The sequence below is a fragment of the Biomphalaria glabrata genome, chromosome 9 (genome assembly GCF_947242115.1).
Source record: "Biomphalaria glabrata chromosome 9, xgBioGlab47.1, whole genome shotgun sequence".
NCBI lineage: Eukaryota > Metazoa > Mollusca > Gastropoda > Planorbidae > Biomphalaria > Biomphalaria glabrata.
Window position 1 is genome coordinate 13,657,499 of NC_074719.1, and position 21,132 is coordinate 13,678,630.

The 21,132-nt window shown below is 32.8% G+C and overlaps 1 protein-coding gene across 1 annotated transcript; it reads right to left on the minus strand.

The window, feature by feature from the left end:
* Nucleotides 1-5,335: 5,335 nt before the first annotated feature.
* On the minus strand, nt 5,336-19,739 carry LOC106072287 (negative elongation factor B-like). The gene is made up of 11 exons (XM_056042102.1): nt 19,582-19,739; nt 12,641-12,874; nt 12,019-12,195; nt 11,335-11,639; nt 10,306-10,488; nt 8,849-8,951; nt 8,599-8,694; nt 7,499-7,687; nt 7,218-7,397; nt 6,324-6,443; nt 5,336-5,586 (listed from the first exon to the last, which is right to left on the minus strand). The coding sequence occupies exons 2-11, from the start codon at nt 12,872-12,874 to the stop codon at nt 5,446-5,448; spliced, it is 1,728 nt and encodes a 575-aa protein (XP_055898077.1). The 5' UTR covers nt 19,582-19,739; the 3' UTR covers nt 5,336-5,445.
* Between the last annotated feature and the right edge of the window lie 1,393 nt (nt 19,740-21,132).

Here is a 21,132-nt window from a genome sequence, read left to right on the forward strand (position 1 = left end):
CTAATTGTCAGGTAAACTATTTACTACAAACAAAGAAATAAAATGTGACGTAACTAAAACGTAACAGTCAACTTCGTTGAACTTAGGAAGTATTCTTTAAGGATCAGATCTTTGAAAACATAATTTTTCGAAAATTTATTTTAAATTGAATTATGTGTAGTCATTTCGTTTATTTCTTAACTTCGAATTGTCTTTCAAGTTATCTCGTAAGTTTAGTGTTGATTTGTTGACTTTATCATTAGTATTAATTGTTAAGAATCACATCATAAATAAGCCACACATTTGATTGTGTTCCTTACTACACAGAAGTCCGCTGGCTCTTCTGTCATAAAGTATTGAAGCCATTTTTTGAATTGCGTGAGGAAATTGTATTGTTTCTGAACATGAAAAGTTGAATATTTCTAAACTGAGGAATGGGTTCAGGATTTGGCGTTTGCAGTTGATCTCACTGGTCACCTGCAAGACTTGAGTTTAAAGCTTCAAGGTAAAGACAAAATTGTCACAACTGCGTGTGATAGTGTGAAGTGCTTTCAAGCAAAGTTACGACTATGGATAAACCAAATATTAAGAGAAAACCTTGTTCACTTCTCAACGTGTCAGGAACTAAAAAAAGATCAAATACGGCTGCAACATTTGGTAAATAATTCCTACACCTGGAATCTTATTAGATGCTTTCGATGACCATTTGCGTGACTTCGTTTCATCGGAGCAAGAATTTTTATTGTTTTGTATCTCCATTTTTATTTGCTCCGGAAAATGCTGCTGATAGTGTGCAACTAGAGCTGATAGAATAGCAGTCAGATTCTTGGTTGAAAGTAAAGTATATAGAAGTGGCTGTGCTAACATTTTAGAGTTATTCACCTAAACGGTACTTTGAATTGCGAAAATTTGCAGCCAGAATACTTGCTGTTTGCAAGCACTTATCTTTGTGAGCAGTTCTTTTCCATAATGAAAGTTTCAAAAACACATCACCGCTCGAGATAATCTGATCAAAATTTGTCATCAGTGATGAAAGTGTCAGTGGCAAACTTCAACCTGACATTAATAAGCTTGCATTCTAGAAAAGATGTCAAGCAACAGGACAATGAAAATAATGCGTAATGATAGTAATTTTTAATCAGCTAAACAGTACCACAAATTTAGCTTAAGGACAGTTGTTCCATGTTTACTCTGTTTGGGTAATTATATACAGTCCCAATTGTAGGTTTTAAAATTAAAAACAAAAAGGTTGATTGTGTAATATGCATACTAAATAGATTCTTCCACTTTTAAATCAAAAACAAACATTTTGTTTAAATTAAAAGTAGTTAGTATTAAAGAAAACACGCCTACTTAATTTAAAAATTTAAAAAAAGAAAGGAAAAAACCCACTAAATCTGTTTTTACAAATGTGTTACAAATCTGAAAAATAATTGCCTCCCTTGGTAAATAGTTTCCCGTGCGTGTTTTGACTATTAGTATTGAAGAGTTGTGTAAATGGTGTCATGTTATGAAAAAACTGCTTTCATAGTTATTTTTTAAATTAAAATTTTTACATTCGTAAATGACAAATGACACTAACAATCAACATTTTTAAAAATAGCTTTTATATAGCGCTAAGATAGCGCGGGGCCCTGGGCGGCACCTTCGACATAGGGGTCACGGAGGTCGCGCCCTGGGCGAGTGTCAAATTCGGGGCCCTGAGACTATAATGCCTCTAATGCTGTAGGCCTTATTTTTGCTACTAGACATTGTACCTTACGTAGGAACTGTACTACTATTGGCCTTTCACTAATTACATCCTGTAATGTAATTGTTCTGCATGAAAGATTTCGCCTTTTAAGGTTAATAAAAGTGACTAATGATTCAGAAACATTTTGCATGAAAATCAACAAACTAAATAATAATTTCTGCTAATCACGCTGGAGTTGGAAAATAACTACTAACAGCTGAGCCAGAACACTTGCAAATAACCAAATAGTTGCTTAGACCGTCACAGACGGATTCAGTCATGGAACTTTCCTGGCTTGTCGCTTTGAATTAATAATAATATTATATATCTTCTCTCCTGATGCGCAGTCAGAATGCCGAAGCCAAATTGATGTTCTATAAGAACAAGGTGTGCGATTGGAGCTACAGTTGTCCCTTGGATTTGGCAGATCCGACTTTCGCGGAAGGACTATACCACGGGTTTTCAAAATAAATAGATAGATCAGGGTATGGGGCCCTTATAGTCTACCCAGACCGGACAGAACCAGATCGCGACGATCCATGGTGGCAATTATTGCGCAGTGCAGAACGGAACACTGTCCTATTGGGGCATACTTTGCCCGGTTCCGCACGAACTTTGACTCCCGATGCCGTCACTGTGGAGAGAGCGTCGAAACAGTGTCGCATGTCTTGTACGAGTGTCCCCAGCTCCGTGAGCTAAGGGGGAACCTGGCTATGCAGTCACTCGACTTGTATGGTAGCTACGAGGCACTACGCCGAACGGCTAAGTTTCTTGCCAGAGCACTAGTCCTTCCAGCTCTGTTTTTTCAATAGGAGTTCATCTCAGGTGTAGACCAATAGCTCGTTGCGGCGTCACGGGTCAGTTCGAGGCCATTATATAGATAACTATATTTAAAAAAAAAATTTCGCTAAAAAAATCAATTTATCAAAAGTTGTATATATGTTACAACACTATAAATGTCCTATGACTCTTTCATATAGAAATAACTATACACTGTTCACTGGTTCAAACTTTAGGCTATCACTAAGCGTTTTCCTATTCAAATCCGCCTTTACTTTTCCCCAACTAATGTCAAGTACCCATTAGAGCTGGGTGGACTCAACGGCGGCCAAAGATCCCGAAATAAAAAATCCCAGTCTTCACCAGTTTGGAAGCCAAGCGCTTTACCGCTCAGCCACCCCAACTCCAATTACACATTGTACACATTGTTAACTTTATCCGTGAGGCCTGTGCTTCCAAATGATTGATTATGTCATTATAATGTGACTGCTGATGTGCTGTTACGAGGCCACTATGTTAAGTTTGATAGACTGCAACATATTTAAATGTCAGAAGAATTTGTTTTCTTCAATCTTAAAGAAATATCACTTGAGAATCAATTCAAAATTGTGTTTAAGAGTATAGACCTCAAACACCATAAGATGATGCTAGGTGTTAGATGACCTATGAGTTTAATAAAAAAATGCAACCTTTTTTTTTTTAAATACTGTGAATTGATTTATAATGAAAAAAATTGTTAAATCTATTTAAGTGAAGTCTCATGACAAAAAAGAATTCTTTACATTCATAACATTGAAAAAAATTGATTTATAATGAAAAAAATTGTTAAATCTATTTAAGTGAAGTCTCATGACAAAAAAGAATTCTTTACATTCATAACATTGAAAAAATAGAGAATAGCCTTAGTAAAAATTAGAATGTATTTTACTGCGTAAATACGTTCATTATTATAGGATTGAAAAAACAAACATAAAGAGTATAAATATATTTGAACTTTAAGATACCATTAGATAACTCATTCTGAAAAAAAAAGTTTTTAAAATGTCATAATTGCCAGATAATATTATGTAGGCCTAAGTTAAAAGCCATTAACTAACTACTTTAGTACTAAACCAATGAAACATGTCACACAGACACAGATCATACTTTGATAATAAAAAAAACATTTGCATACCTTCCTAGTAATAAATATAAAGTTATATAATAAAGCTACATACCATCTTAGGAAAACAAGTACATAGCTGTAACATAAGATCCCTAAGAAAAATAAGGTTTGTCACAAATATTTAGTTTCCGGTACACAAATGTAGTAGATATAGTCCACTTTTTTCCATCAAAGCAGAATAAAATCCCATATGTCCAATTAAAAAAAAAAGATAATTAAAGAGACCCTGTCTTGAATAATCTGCTTTGTGAAATCTGGTTTTGATAATTTTTTTTTAAGCATCTTTGTTTTGATGGTCAGCCCTCAGTATTAAAATCAGACTGATGCACTCCCTGGTTATGGTCACATTCTTATATGCTTGCAAATCTTGGACATTGATCTTGGTCTATAAGCTTTTGAAACATTTCCATGTGATGATTGTGAGGAAACAGGAGTTAGTTATTTAATCTTTTTTATTTGTAAAATATCTGATACAATTTACCAAAATGTTGAAAGAGTTTGTAACTAATTACAAGATTTATCATTTATATGACCTTGAACTTTATTACTGTCTGAACTAAGCTAGAAGAAACAACTGCTACCAGTATTTAAAAAAAAATATTTTTATAGGATTTAAATTCCTGCAGTCAGGTTGAAGTAATCCACTTTTAAGTCCCAATCTATATACATAAAAGATACAAGTAAGTGGAATTTTGTTTTCACTAAGTTCTATTGAAAGGAGATGTTGACAATGTAGTTCCATGAATACATTTTGTTTGCATGAAGGAATAGACTAATATGGGAATGTAGTTCCATGAATACATTTTGTTTGCATGAAGGAATAGACTAATATTGGGAATGTAGTTCCATGCATACATTTGGTGATTTACTGACATGTTACATCAAATAGATTTTCAATCTTGATAGACAGTTTGACCCGCTAAGGATGCAAAATATTTCTGTATCTTTAAATTTCTCAGTGTAATTTATTTAGAAAAAACTAAGCAAAATTATTTTGTATAAATGTGTATTACTATTTTTAATTATTTTTTGTTGCTTTTAAAAGAGTGTACCCTAATCTAAAAATTGAACTTATCATAGAGACATAGAAATATACTTTTAATTCTAAGATATTCTGTTGTTAATCTCAGATTTATTTTATTTTAATTTTATCTCTTTTTTTATGTATAAATATCTAGTAAATTCTATAGAATGCTTGGATTTCACACACTTTGTCAGTAAAACATTTATATATATACATACATATATATATATATAAATAATTATTATTGATGGTGCTACTTTAATTTTATTTTACCACTTATGTGTTCTGAGATTTTTCCTAAATTTCTATTATTTAAAATTAGTAGGATATCTTGTAAAATAAAATATAAATCATAATGTTTAGTTTATTATACTCTTTGAATATAAAGTAGGATTTATTTTTCTTATAGTACTTAATTAACCCAATAAGAATCAATGTAGCAGCCTTAGCCTTATTTAAACTTGATTCATCAAGACACATTTCTAAATGGTTAATTCTAAGCACTAGAGGATAAATCCTGATCTGGTTGTTTGTAATGGAACTGAGCTTTTCCTTACATCTTATGTAACTATTTGTGTGATAGATTGGATTACTACACCTCTGAATTTCATAAGCTAGTGATGATATAATAAAATATGTTAAGAGACAATAACTGTAACAACTTTCAATGTGTCTTTATTTCTAGGACAACACACATATTTAAACACATGTAAGTAAATCATGTGTAGCTGCTATAGACAATATATACAACTGTGTTTGACTCTATCACCGATGTGGCGCTGGAGTTGGGGCAGGAACACTCATTAACGGTGAATCTATTTTGTCTGGACTTGCTACAGGACTTGGTTCAAAGTGGTCAATTTTGTCTCGTAATATCTCTACAGCTGACCTCACAGAATCAGACATCTAGTGGGACATTAGATAAGAGAAAAATAAATTAAACAATTTTTATCTCATACAATCAGTTTTTGTGTGTATTAATACTTGATGTGTGCAGGAAAAAAACAACAACAACTCTTGATGTAACTAATCCCTCATTAAAAGTGTTATTAAACAAAAGTTTCAGATGTTCCTTTAGAAAAGATTATTACATCTGAGACCAGGTTTCTGACAAAACAGCAGGGAATGATAGAAAACAGGGTTGGATCTTCAGTTTATCAAGATGATAGTCTGATAAGCCTGGCAGCCAAGCCCACATTTGATAAGTGGAATATATTGAAATACAAACTAATTAACAAATAACATTATGTGCAATACTAATACATTCAGTATTCCACTTATCAAGTATTGTACAAATTATATTTTTACCAGTGTCTATTAATTAGGTTATTATGTGCAATGTTTTTGTTCCACCCACATTTAAAAGACTAACAAATCAATGAAGTAAACACTGTGGGTGTCTCTCCTGGTCATAATATAGAAAAAATGTGTGGACAACTTCAGATCATCTCTGCGGGAGTTCAATATTGATTGCAGTTGAAAGGTAAAGCTGCAGCTGATCAAAGTGATGCAAAATGAACATGCCTAACCATTTCAACTATCAAAAGCTCAACTATCTCTAAGCATGGCAGATGAAAATACTATGCTAAAAATATGTCATAGTAGCTTTCTTAAAAAACATATAGGTAAGTGTATGAACTCACATCCTTATCTGAAGAGATTTCTTCCATCATTGCCTCAAGTTTGCTCTTTGGTAGTTTGTGATGAATGTACATTAACAATCTCAACAAATGTCTCAAGACATTTTCTCTAGAGGATGCTGGCTGAAAACGAGTAAAAGATTAATATTAACAGTAAAAGGGTTCCATATACATAAATACATAGTGTAAGAATAACAACAAATTAAATGGCTCTATTTTCTTTAGATTTATGTTCTGCAATCTAGTGATAAGGGATAATGAGCTCAGAATATTCATTTTATATGTTTCAAAATGATTTTCATATAAAGTTATGTGGAAATATGAATAAATATCATAAATAATAAAAAAAATTGTGTACTTTGGATCATAATATATTTCCTAGATCTAATTAGACTAATATAGACCCAGAGCTGTTGACTTGTCCACAGTGGTCAATTTTCATTTTTCCTATAGTAGTGACATGGATAATTAATGTTTTAGATGTGTTTTCTATATAAAGTTTTGTGACAATATGGATAATTATGATAAAAAAAATATTTTCAATATGGATCATACATTTTTTCCAAGATCAGTTACTATAATATTTGTATTGCTTTTTGACCAAGATGTACCACCAAAGTGCCTTGAATGTTAATAGGTTAAATATTCAGGAGTTGACATGATCAGATCATCAAGTAGCACCAGTCATGTAAATTTAAAAATTCAAATTCACCATTGACTTCCATATAGATGTTATTGATAATGTAAAGTTGGTGGACTGATATTTAAATTTTTTTTAATTCAACAGAGGTAGTATTCAGGTAACATGATTTATTATAAGACCTAAGCGCTAACATGAAGTTCTAAAATCTCTCCTTTCATATGGCATAAAAAACTAAAACTAAAAATGACTCTTACTATGAAAAAATCATCCAGTACAGCTACACACAGATCCTCATGTTGAAAGTCATCTTTCATGTGTATCAGATAAGATGTCAAACAGTGTAAGAATGTGTCATTGTAGGCTCTGTCATTCTCACAGTGGATCATAGTAGGCAGGATCTGAACCAAGGCCAGACGGTCCCTCATTCTTGCACACTGTATTGATACATACTAAAATGTCAGTATCAGCTGTTTAAATCTAATTCAGTGGTTTAAAATTACAAAACAAACAAAATAAATGGAATGGTTGCACTGACCTGTAAACAGTAATACATGGCCACCATACTGGCAAGTGAACTTTGGCTGATCCAATTAGCATACATGTCAGGGGGCAGTGGTGGAGGAACAATTTTCTCCCCAGGGACTTTCCCAGAGAAATGTCGTATCTGATCTTCAGCCATTAGAGAAACTATGTATGCCAGAAACTTGGTGAAAAATGTTGGGTCCTGTACGAAAGTAGAAATGAAAGATCTGTCAGCCAACTGCTTTAATTATAAGGAAGACTACACAGAATACCTTTCATACAACAGTCAGGTCTTGACATTAGTTTTGCTATTTCTAAATTCATAAATCACAACAATTAAAACTTTTCAAAATTAAGTTTCTTGAAGTTAAAAACTCCCATATATAGGTCATGTCTTCATGAGTCTTAAGCACTGTTTTGAATCATTTACAACACCTAGCCACATATTACAAAACATAAGTTTCAACAAAGCTAAGCTCTACTAAAAGCAAACAAATATGAAATCTACTGATAATTGATGTTAGATTAGAAGTAATAGTCTGGTCCCCCAAAATAAAGAAATTAAATAAAACTGATGGATTTCATAAACAATATTTTACTAAATTTATTGCACTTGAAGGTGGTCATATTGATTTTGTCTGTAGTAACTTATTGTGACATTTTAAGTCATTGTACATAAATTTAGATTTATTAGAAAGAGAAATAATACTGTATCAGACAACCTAGGCATATTCATGATGTTTTGTAAGAGAAATATTTAATATGATCCAGAAAAAAATTACTTTTATAAATAGTTGTTTTTTTTTAAAGATAATCATAATGCAAAAATGTATAGTGCCAAATTGTAAATTCCAAATGTCATTCATAAAATATAAATTCCTAATGTCTTACATGTAGGTCTTTTAAGAATTATCTTAATTTGAGTATCGGGGTATTTAAAAAAACATTTTGAGTTCAAAAGTAAAATTATCTCTAAAAACTGCTTTATAGTACTGAAAAGATATACCCAGTAAACAAACAAAAAAAGAGATTTATAAAGCATCAAAGTTATTAGTTTCATGATGAAGGTCCATATATTCTATCTGGAAATAAAAAACACTTTATTGATCTTACCAATTTTGGCTCTCGAAAATGTCCACTGTCAATCATTTCCCAAGCATTTAACCCCAGTGCTGTCATTCTACATAACAGCTGTAAATCAGCACTGTCCTAAGGAAGTAGAAAATATATTCAAGTCATTCAACACTTGCAACATTTAACATGAACAAAACAGTAAACAAAAAGAAATAAAATCAACAACCTTCAACAACAACAACAAAAATCAATACATTAAAAAAAAATAAAGTTAGAACTGAGTACTCACCCTTGGCAATGTGTCAGTGTTGACACAGTTCTGTAGCATTTTCATTAATGATTGGAGAATTATGTTCAAAGCATAAGGATCAGAGAGTACCATGGACAAATCTCTAAAAACAAACAAAGAAAGCATAGTTTAGACATTCTTGTGTTTATAAATGTTGCAATAAATATACAAATACTCAATCATACGATAATTGGCAATAGATAAATTTAGGAAGCACTTTAGTGTAAACAACAGAATAAGCTTATTATGATTCTTCCAAAAACTTTATTTGGACTTTTTGTAGGATACAGACAAATTGAAATTATAAAAAAAAACATAAAGATATTATTTGTACAAACATAATGAAGGTTCATATGGGGTGTGGCAGAAAAGTAATGAAATGGATTTTTTTATTTTTCAAACATGAATGTTATCCCCTTTAAAATAGTCTCCATTGGGCAGCTACACATCGAAGGAGACATTGTTCCCACTTGAAGTCTTCAACTGTTATGGTCTTCAGCATATACATTACACTCTTTTGTGAGCTTCCTGAAATCTCTAAATGAGGTCTTTGAGGACATTTGGCAGCTTAGGAAGAAGTCACAGGAATGCCTTTTGAAGTTAAAAATTCTGTGACACAGGCAGGGGCGGACTGGGTGTTAAGATTGGCCCGGGCATTTCTATACAATCCGGCCCACAAATTGTAGGCTTATATCATACGAGGGGCATCCAATTCTAGGTCTACCTAATGTATCAATAAATGAACGCATGCATACAATGAATCTTCATAAGTAAGAAATATATAGGCCTTATGTTGCTTTTTAATCGCCAAGTGTGTAGGTCCTAAAAGGATGAAGCCTACTAGCAGCCCTGCCAACGGATATAGGCTATTACATTATTTTGGAAAAATGTGTTAGAATAAATTAGTATTAATCACACTATAGTGTTTGTAAAAGCTTTTTCTTTTAACACGAAGCTCAGAGGGTTCCTTTTACAAAAGAATAGAATAAAACATTTAACAATTTAATGTAACACTTTCTATAGTCTCATTCATAAGGCCCTTTAGGTGGCCCTACCGGCCCATTTGGGTACAGGCCTACCAGGCATTTACCCAAATGCCCATATAGCCAGTCCGCCCCTGGACACAGGGTGTTGTCATGATGGAGCATCTCACACCAGTTCTCGACCAAAGAAAGCTCGAATGAGTAAATCGAAGATCAAATCATTGCAGATGTTTTTTTGACAGAAGGGGAATTATCCAAGATAAACTATCTACCAAGTTTTTTATAAAGAGGTCTTTGAAAAACTCAGAAAGAGGGTCATTCTGGAACTATTTTGAAGGGTATAATATAATGTTTGAAAAAAACAACAACTATGGTTAATGAATTTTTAATACAACCTTTCTAGAACGTTCCCAAACTTTTTTATATATGGTATAACAATGTTTTCCTTCTACTCAAAACAAAAGTATAATTTACCCTAGAACAAATTCTTGTCCTTTTTTCACTGAGTCTAGAAAACCTTGAAGTTCCCTGGATCTCATTGCATTTACTGTCTTCTCTCTGATACAAGCATCAACACACCAGGTGAACTTGTGGCAAGGGTCTTTAGAACATATTGAGTTTAACTCCAAGTCATGTATAGCCATAAGCAGTTCAACTCTACAAAATAGAAAAAAAAAAATATATTGTGGAAGGTTTTTTTGTTGGTGTTTTTTTTAAATTTGTATCTGTTGACGACGATGTATTTATAATTTAAATCTAATTTTAATTAGTATGAATTATAGAGTAATCTGATCATTTGAACTTAAATAGCAAAGCAATTCAATTTTCTGAAATGACTTGTGTGATAAAACTGCTAAAGCAACATGAGATGTGGTAGTCTAGTGGAATTTGAATCTCGGGTGAGGTTTTCATCTGATTAGTTCTAATGATTACTGTATCCTATATTTTCTGCCTCCCAGATAGACATTAACTAACATTCTATACTTCACCTGCCTCAGAGATACTGACACTACATGACATTATATTTTACCTGCTTCTCAGACATTAACATTCTATATTTCACCTGTGTCATAGATATTGACCCTACATGACATCATATTTTACCTGCTTCACAGGACCATAACATCCTAAATTTCAACTACCTCACAGATACTGACATTACATAGCATGTTTGCATATTTCAGAATGGAAATAAAATAGTCCATTAGAGGTTTGCTCAAATCCTTTATATTGGACCATATTATTTGCAAGCAAGAACTTTGATTTTTTTTTTGCTTAGCTTAAGAGTTATGTTTAAGTTGTGTAAAAGGTCCTAGGACTGAGGTTTTTTGAACATATTAAATATAATGTATGTTTAATTTTGTTTCAACATAGAGCTTTATACCAAACAAAATGTTGCAATTTTATGAAATAGAAATAAGTTATATGTCACTGTCCATTAATAAGGTATATATTACTGTCAATCAAAAAATTATATGTTACTGTCAATGAAAAAAGCTAGACCTTAATGTGCAATAATGTGTATTTCTGGTCCTGAGAAATAAGGTCCTTAAAAACTGCAGCACCATGTCATAGAGTTTAACGTTTGAACCAATCATTTCCAGGAGTTGTGTCAAGGTTTCTTTTTGGCGTCTCTGCTTGGGGTTAGATGAGAAGAATGTCAAACCAGGACTGTCATGCCTATACAAGGACCATTCTTTTTCTTTCAAGTACTGAGCCAATAATGGCTGTACTTCATCACCAAACAGTGACTGGTTGTTTTCCCAGATTTGTCTTTTGACTTCAGTTGCAGCTTCTGTGTAAAGTTCCTGTGAAAATAAACAACAAGAGAAGGTTACATAGAACAAAGATTTCTTCAGAATACTTTTAAAAAACATTAAATTAAATCCTATATGAACTTTAGAAAGTAAAAAGACAAGTCTAGTTATTTTGTTAATTAACAATACACCTTTTAACTGTGAAGAGAATCAAAACTGAAATGATTTCTACAGTAAAATCTGACATGGACAATAAAAAGAAAATTAGAACAAACAATGAATATGGCAATAAGTTATATAAAAGTTTAGAGACAAAGTGGCCTTACAATGGTACTGCATTTGGATATGGAGTTATAGAATTGAGCTCTAATAGAAACAAAGTAAAATTACATGTGACAAAAAAAATAATGAGAAACCTTCCCACAGCTACCTTGTCTTCCAGCAGATATTGCAAATACTCCTCTTTGACTTTAGGAAGATGTTTCATGGTTGCCATTACAACTGGTCGAATGTCTTTGTTTTTGATTGCAGGAAAACTGTTATCAAGTAATGTCTCTAGCTTTTGAATAGACTCTGGCTCATTGCTAGCAGCAAGTTCTGCAATTTTCTGCAAGGTTATATAGCAGACATTTCATTATATATACTGCTAGCTAACACACATATTTAAGATTTACAGACTAGTTTTTACCCAATGCTATCCTCTGCTTATATTTTTACTCCAGATATATTAGTGAGGAGAATAATAAGAGACGTCCATGTTAGAGGAACAATCAAATAATCTTAATCTAAGCACTGATGTGATGTTTTTCATTTAAAACCAAAAAAAAAGCATTTAATATTTTACCATTCATATATATCTGTAAAATTTAGTTTTGCTATCATCTTAAAAGAATTTACTGGTAAGTTGTTCTTAGTGTTTGTTTTCAAGGGTTAATGTCTATTCTTAGGGAAAAAAGCAATATGTTTGACAAAAGTTTAGTGATGAAAAGGTTTGATCACTGAGAGTTTCTTTCAAAAATTGGTAAATTGTCATCAGAATAAAATTACATTACCTGCAGTAGTTTTTCTCGTATCGTTTCAAAAATGGACAAATTTAATGTCAGCCTTTTAACTCCATGTAAATCTAAAAAAGGTAAAGCAATTTTTAAAGATTCGGCATCAATGCCGTTCAAGTTCTGAAACTCTTGAATTGCATTTAGTGGGTCTGCTGAAGTTGTCAGAGCGAGATGGAGATGTGTTCCTGTGGCAATACCAAGTTTCTCTAAACCAGTGTCCTTGGTTGACATCTGAAATAAACAGTGAAATCTTTTTTTTTTTAAATTGTTATTGCCTTGTTATAAAAAAAAAATTTTGTCTGAAACCAGGGGAAAAAAAGCACAGAACATTCCTTTTCATCAAAGTCTTTCTTAGAAGTATTTTGTTTGTGTATGTATGTATGACAAAGTAGAAAACACCAAACTGTGGGAGATGAGTGGACAGAAAAATATAGAAGTCACACCCTTAGAAAAGATACCAGCAACAGAGCTAGGCAGGCCTTAGAGTGGAACCCCCAGGGAACAAGAAGCAGAGAAAGACCAAAAAGAACATGGGGATGCAGTGTACTTGAAGAAGCAGAGAAGACCGGGAAGAGCTGAGGAAACCATCAAAAAGCTAGCAAGAGACCGTGGAGAGTGGTGTGTTTTTGTCGAGGCCCTATGTTCCATGAGGAACTCAAAGGAGTGATGATGATGATGATGTATGTATCAATGTCAAACTGGATAAGGAGAATCATTGCTTAAGTGAGAATATAAAATCACAAGAGCTACACCAACTACAACATGACATTAACTTTATGATATTTTGTTGTATACATTACTGCCAACTACATTTTTCACCTTTTGTTTTTAAGTTTCAAAGATTTTACTGTTTAAACTATGTAGACAAATGTGAACATTCTTTTGTGATAAATATCACTGCTCTATTTTGCATACATATGTTTTAGATGTAGTTTCTAGTATTTAATCGTCAAAAATACAATATTATATAATATATGATAGTTTTAGGTAAATGTAAAAGTAGAACAGATTGTCTAGGAAGAAAAGGATGGTATCAAACTGTCTCAATAAACAATTAATCTATCACCATATGTCATGATCTACGACAATGATCTAGATTCTAGTTGTAGTACAATCTACATCTACTAGGTCTAGATCTATGTTAGGCACTTTAACTTAAGATTAACCAAATAAATGAAACACTGTGATATTATATAATTTCATGTGTCCATTTTATATCAGCAGTATGAAATCACAACATTTTTAATGAACTAACCAAATTCACTCAACTTACACTACTTACAGACATTCTCTTTATTCAATAATAATTTGTTTCTACTAACAAAATTAATTTTAAATAATAATTCCACTTCTAGATCTACCCAAGGTACAAGGATAAAATGGGGGGGGGGGGGGGATCTTTTCTTTTTAAAGAGATGTGTATCATGATAGATTTAGAGAAACTATGTTTTAATGTAAACTTTCTTAATTAGTGTATTATAATCACCACTGTATTGTATGTGTTTAAATTTTTTATCGAACTGCTTTGCTTACTCACTGCTCATCTATTTTTATTGATTTTTATCTAACCCACCACCACCACTATAATTGACTATACTTTGAAACCAAACAATGAAACATTGATTAATTTATGATCTAGATCTAGAGTTCTAGACTATTAGACAATTGGACTACTCAGACTCAGTACTATTACTAGTATTAGTACTATTAGTATTAGATAGATTTAGAATTTAGATGATTAGATCATAAATAGAATTTAGATGTCTATCAATTATCATTATCATCTAATCATCTAGTCTTTCAGTTTTATATAAATTATAATATTCGGTGTATGTAAATCATCAAATGTATATAATATATTATATAATATATCTATCCACTACTTATCCAGTCTGAGTCAGTGAGTATCCTAATCCTGGTCAGACCTGGTCTAAGTCTATTTAAATTTTTAATTTTATCTCCTAAAAAAGTAGTAAAAGTCAATAAAAGTACTAGAGCTAAAAGTATTTAGATCTATAAAACTAAAAGAAGTGACGAAGTCAGTCTTAAGTCTTAGTCAAACTAGAAGTAACTAGTATACCATAATACTCAGTCATAGTCAACTTATTAGTGTAAGTCACTTCTTCTTCTTCTTCTTCTTCATCGTTCTCATTGTTATGTTGGAGTGTTCATATGACTAGACCAATACATGAGATGAACTGCGCAGTGGTTTCCAAATCAGGGAGCTCTCCATATAGTTTTCTTTCTATTGGGGTGATTTGGGGCCAATGTCTTATACGGGCCTCTTGGTAGAGAGAGAAGTTTTGGAGGACGTGGTCGGCATTTTCTGGTGATACTCCACATGGGCAGATTTCAGTGGTTCCAATTTTGAGCTTCAGGAACATGTGTTGTCGCATTCTGTTGTGTCCGGTCCTGAGTCGAAAGATTAGACGTTGGTCTTGTCGGGATAGCTTATAGTAAGCGTCATCTTTCTTGTGATTTGGATGGGAGCTCGTCCATTTCTCATTTATTTTATCTACAATTAATTTCTTCATTTTTTCTGGATAGAGAGCAGAGTTTACTTGTGAGTTTGTTCTACCACTCTTGGCGAGTGTGTCAACCTTCTCATTTCCTGCTAGTTGTATGTGAGCTGGTATCCATTGAATAACAGTTTTTTTGCTGTTGTTGTTGAGCTTTGTAAGTGCTGTTCTGAGGTTTTTAATATAAGGGGAATCAGAATTTTGCAAGCTTTGGAGGGTTGTTTTCGCATCTGTTAGAAAGACAATCTGACTGTGAGGGGAACTTGGATGATTTGCTAGCATTTTCTTTTTATGTTTTCAATATGGTCCCTTATAGTAGGAAGAGGGCTTTTATCCCAGGGTGGAGATTCATTATAGTGTATCGAGGATTCCAGAGTAATTTTTCCAAGTTGGTGTTTCTTTTTTAGGTTTAGAGATTCCTGTATGAAATTGGTCCTTTTGAGATGTTTTTTTGTGCCAGTTTTGTGGATTTTTGTTCTGAGTGGGTGCCTCTCCAAGGTTTCCATTTAGTGAATTGGGAAAGGATTTTTATTTCTCTTCTTTCATCCAGAGAGATCAGGGCAGCGGTTTCCTCCATAGCTCTTATGGGTGTTGTTTTGATTGCTCCTGTCATTATCCTTAGACCAATATTTTGAACCTTGTCTATTTTTCTTAGGTTGGTTTGGGCTGCTGAGCCCCATGCTGTGGCACCATATTCTAGTACAGGTCTTACATAACTGGTATAGGTCTTTTTCAGGATGTTGTGATATGCTCCCCAATCTGTGCCAGCTAATTTTTTCAAGAGGGATAGTCTCTGGATGCCTTTACTCTGTGTTTTATCTATTTGGTTTTTCCAGGTTAGTCTCGGGTCATAGGTGACTCCAAGATAAGTAGGGCTGTCATTTTTTTCTAAAGCTTCCTTATCTAATGTTAATTTTATTGTTTGTTGTTTTGTTGACAGTGAGAATATGGTATATGTTGTCTTTTTTGTGTTAATGGACATGCCCCAGTCTTTGGACCAATTATTGAGTTTATCAAGAGCATCTTGTAATCGAAATTTAGATGTTCCTACATATTCTTCTGTGCTAATTAAGGCAAGGTCATCTGCATACATGCTGCTTTTAACTTTTTTTGGTAGGTTTTGATTTAGATCGTTTATGAATATTAGGAAAAGTGTTGGGGATAGGACTCCTCCTTGGGGGATGCCATTTTTTATACCCACTGTGTGGCTTCTTTGTCTTTGCATGCAAACTAAGGCTTTTCTATTATTTAGGTATTCCTTTATCCAGTTGTACATTCTGTGGGATATGTAATGCTGGATTAGCTTGAGCAAGAGACCTTGTTCCCAGACTTTGTCAAATGCTTTTTCTAAGTCAACCCACACAATTGTTGTTGGTTTCTTTTCTTGAAAGCCATCTTCTATTTCTTGTGTGATGAAGGCAATTTGATCTTCTGTTGATCTGCCTTTTCTAAAGCCAGCCTGGGCTTCAATGAGTAGGTTATTTGACTCAAGGATCCATGTCAGCCTTCTATTTATCACTCTTTCCATCAGTTTGCAAGTACAGCTAGTGAGGATGATGGGACGGTAGCTATCAAGTTTATTTCTTGGTTTGCTGTGCTTTAGTATAGGGATCTTAATGGCTTTTTTCCAGATGTTTGGAATTATGCCAGATTTCCAGATAGCATTGAATATTTGTAGCAGTTTTCTTTTGGCTTGAGGACCCAAGTGAAGAAGAATGTCATTTGATATTTTGTCTGGGTCTGGGGCTTGTTTTGGTTTGAGGACTTTTAGGGATTCATCTTGTTCCTTCATTTTAAGATTAGTTGTCATTCCCAAGGAGTAAGCTGGATTGTTTTCTTTAATTTTATCTTGGATTTCTGAGTTTACATCTTTATTTCTACTTTCATTAATTTGTATTTGTCCTACGCTTTGGAAAAACTTAATGAATTCATTTGCTGCTTCTTGGCCTTTCAGGGGTTTGTTGTCCTTTTCTATTACTATAGGAGTTGTTCTGTTTTCTTCCTGGTTGAGACATTTGGCTATACGCCAGAGTTTGTGGCCATCTCTATCTACGTTTAGTTCTGTTTTTACATGCCAATTTTTCCTCATGGCGGAAAGGTAATTTTTCCTGAAAACTGCATTAGCTGCTTTTAGATTTATGTTATTTTCTATACAAGGGTTATTTTCTACTGTATTTCTGGCTTCAATAGTGGCATTGTGGAGTTGTTGAAGGTGATCAGACCAGTTGGGGATATAATCTTTTCTTGCTCCTCTAGGAATTGATTCCTTAGCTGCTAGGAGGATTGCTTTGGAGAAAGCTGAGAATGACTTATTAACCTGATTTGATTTGCAGTTTATTGAAGTTGTGTATAGGTCTGTGAGCTTTGAGAATAGGTGCCAGTTGGCTTTTTTGTAGTTCCATCTGGGGATGGTGGAGTTTTCTGATATTTTGAAGGAGGTATCGATATTGATCAATATGGGTCTGTGGTCACTGGTGGCTAGGTGGTCTGCAACTTCTCTGGTGCACTTTTTGGATAAGTTGTCTGTTACAAAGGCTAGATCTGGAGTGGTTGATGTTAGCCAGGCTCTTGAGAAAAAGATTGGTTTGTCCTCAGGTTTATTAAGCAAGATAAGTCTGTTCTCTGCTTGCCATTCTTCAATTTCTTCTCCCCTGGCATTTAGGTCTGGGTATCCCCAGCTCTGAGAGTGACTATTCATATCTCCTAAGATTAGACTAGGTACTCTCACAGGCGGCCATATTGGATCTAAAAACACATTTGACATCGAAACAATTTCCTGTTCAGGTTTTACAAAACTGAAATTAAGCATGTCCTAAGAAAAGACATTGCTTTATAACTGAGTGTTTTTATGACATTTTCTTGAGTTTATTCTAAAGATAAGAGGTTCCTATAATGGCCAGTGGGAAAAAAAATATTTTTTTCTATTACTATGTCCTAAATATTTTAATCAGAAAAATTTGAAATTTTCAAATATCAAGGAAAATAAAAATAGGTTTCCGTACATCTTTAGTTTTAAACCATACACTTAGAAAATTCATTCAGCTTTCCAATGATACCAAATTTATTATGATTAAACGAGTCAACGATATTTTAAAACTTAGCACACTTTTATCAGGTACTAGAATTTCACTAAGGTCGGGATGACCTTTTATCAATAATATCTGTTTTTTACATAAGAAAAATAAAATTAGTGTACACTTAAACATGTAAAATTGAATGAATCACTTCTTTATACCTATATCATTGCTTATTAACATAAAATATTATAAAGATCTGTATTCTTGGGAGTTCTTTTGGTCAGTCGATGTCAAAGCAAAAATCTGTAAATCTAGGTATCTAAAATATTCTTTCAAATAAATATAAAATTAAATAGATCTAAATCTTAAATTTAAAGATTCTTTTCTAATCTACACTATTGTTTTACAACTAGATAGATCTAGATTCTAGATCAATTTAGAAGCTTATTGTGTTGAAAACTTGACAACCAGGAGCATTTTTCTTTTTATAGACTATTTTAAGAAAATTAGAAAAAAATGTATTTTTTTCGTAATTTACAAATGATATTTTATAATTTTAATTTCATTTTGATTTGCCACTTATAAATTAAAATTCCTCCTTTAAAACTGTACAATTTGATATATACTTTTGTATATGTATTCACAATAGTTTTGGAAATATTCACATTAAAAAAAATTTGCTTCACTTTTTTTTTAATTTCTCTATATAAAGTCCATTGGATGTCAGGACGCCTCGGACAAACTTAAAATCACAATAACTTTTGAACCAATAATGCTAGCATAATAAACATGGTGTTGTTGGAAAGCATTTTTCATCCTCTTTCATTCTATTACACATTTGTTGGTATAAGATTAATTTAAATTTTTTGGTGCAACTACCTTAGACAGTCTTCTTGGTCAGGTATTTGTATGTGGTCAATCTCTATTTCCTTGTCTGGTGGGAAATGATTGCAAAAAGCGAGTATAGGGCGCTCTAACTCTAAACCCGGGTAGATGAAACCCGTTAGCTAGGGATAGCAGTTCATCTAGGAGAGAAAACTCCGAAAATAAACACCTGCTGCCTTGCAATCTATGTCTCTATGTCTATGATCTTGGATGATCAAAGGATTCAAAGGCAAAGGCTATGGGAGCACACCCAGAAAGAAAAGCAGGCTGAAGTCGGAGTCAATGGGCTTCCTGGCGCATAACACATTGACACGTAACCTCATCTATGTTGGAGTGTAAGTCACTACTAATGATCTAATCTAAGTCTTAGGACTTAGACTAACTAAGACGACTAAGTGAGTCAAGTCAAGTCTCATTTACATGATTTAGATCTAGTTTTAGTCTGACTCAAGCCTTTTTATTACTTATACTTATTAGTCTAATATTTTATTTAATAATTTAATTAGATTCAACTTACCTTTGGGCTTTGCTTTATGATTTAAAATCTATATGAGACTACAACTAATCATATTATATAGATCTAGATCTACATTTAATTTTTTAAAGTTTGAAAATTATAATGTTTAATGGGCGCATCCATTTTGATACAACTTAGAAATAGATATTTAGTTAAAACTACGAACATCCGAAAAATAAAACAGATCAAATCTAGATCTAAAATTTAGATCTTGTTGAACCTTTATTACAGACCTATAATTTATTTTTCTCATTTTGTCATATATTCTATTATAATGTCTTTAAAATATTTTTTTAATTATTAGACTAGACTCTAAATTTCAGCATTTTTTTCCTAGAATATATATAGTAGATTCTTATATTAGGCACACCGTATTCGGGAACTAGGTCAAATTTTTATTTTATTTTTTTATTTGGTGACGGTTTAACTTACAAAAAAAATGTAAGCAGATTCTTATTCTGCAACCAAAGGACTATAAAAATAGCTGTGTTTCTTTGAATTACCACTCATAGTCAAGATTTTATTTTAAAATAAACAAGGCCACTTCATGCTCCTATAATAAACGCAGTTTTTGTGCTTTCTCCTTCAGTGCACATCGAGCACCGTTAAGAAACACCACTATGTTATTGCTAATAAATTATATCTGCATTAATTAAAAATTATTTAGATTGTATTAAAAGAAGTAGATTCACTTCTGCAATATGTATTTATAGTATATTGCCTCTCTCTCTCTCTCTAGATCTATATATATATATATATATATGCCTACCTATATAATCTATGTGTAGAAACAGACAGAAATAAATCTATATAGGCTAATTATAGATCTATAAATTAATTATTATAATTTAATAAACATGATATTTTCAACTAGGCTACATGTATTCTCTGTCTCTTTCTTTTAATTCCCATCCAAGGACCCTCTTCTTTTCATAATTTGGATGTTCGTTTTGTTACACCTTAACATCCCCTCCCTCCCATAGATGCTTATAATTCTTTTCATGACTCTCTTCCCCTTCCCTCCACTGCCTGTATGATAGGTTGTGACACTACACGCTTAGTGTATACCTCTCCTCACCACCAGCGCTCGCCTGGCATGATCACCTGCAGTGGGCATGGTCTCTGGCTTCAAATTAGCAGCCCGCACTTTTTCTTTCATTCATAAAGTATATATTCTAGATATCTCGATCTAGGTCACATTTATTTATTGAAAAAAATCATAGATTTATTAATCCCAATAATATTTCTTAATACGATTTTGCCTTGTGCACTATAGGAGAATGTGTTTAATTCATTATTATTCATTGAAACACCTCCTTTTTTAATTTTATTTAACAGCTAACAATATGAATGTGATTAGAATGTCTTTCTAAAGATGTTTGGAAGCTTATTTTGATAGATCCACCAGCCTACGATCAAACAGGCTCATAATATAGCCTTCATCCCTTATATGGGTATGAATTGCCGGGGGAGGTTTAAACAATAGCTTTACATACTTGGTTACCGAGAATCTAAAAAACTGCCATCTGCTTTGGAAATGCGGAACAAAAA

Excerpts from the sequence above, each read along its gene's own strand:
- LOC106072287 (XM_056042102.1), bottom strand. The coding sequence starts at position 12,874 with ATGTCAACCAAGGACACTGGTTTAGAGAAACTTGGTATTGCCACAGGA. Across the intron at positions 12,196-12,640 it reads TACGAGAAAAACTACTGCAG|AAAATTGCAGAACTTGCTGC; the intron begins GTAATGTAATTT and ends ATAACCTTGCAG. Across the intron at positions 8,695-8,848 it reads ACACTGACACATTGCCAAGG|GACAGTGCTGATTTACAGCT; the intron begins GTGAGTACTCAG and ends CTACTTCCTTAG.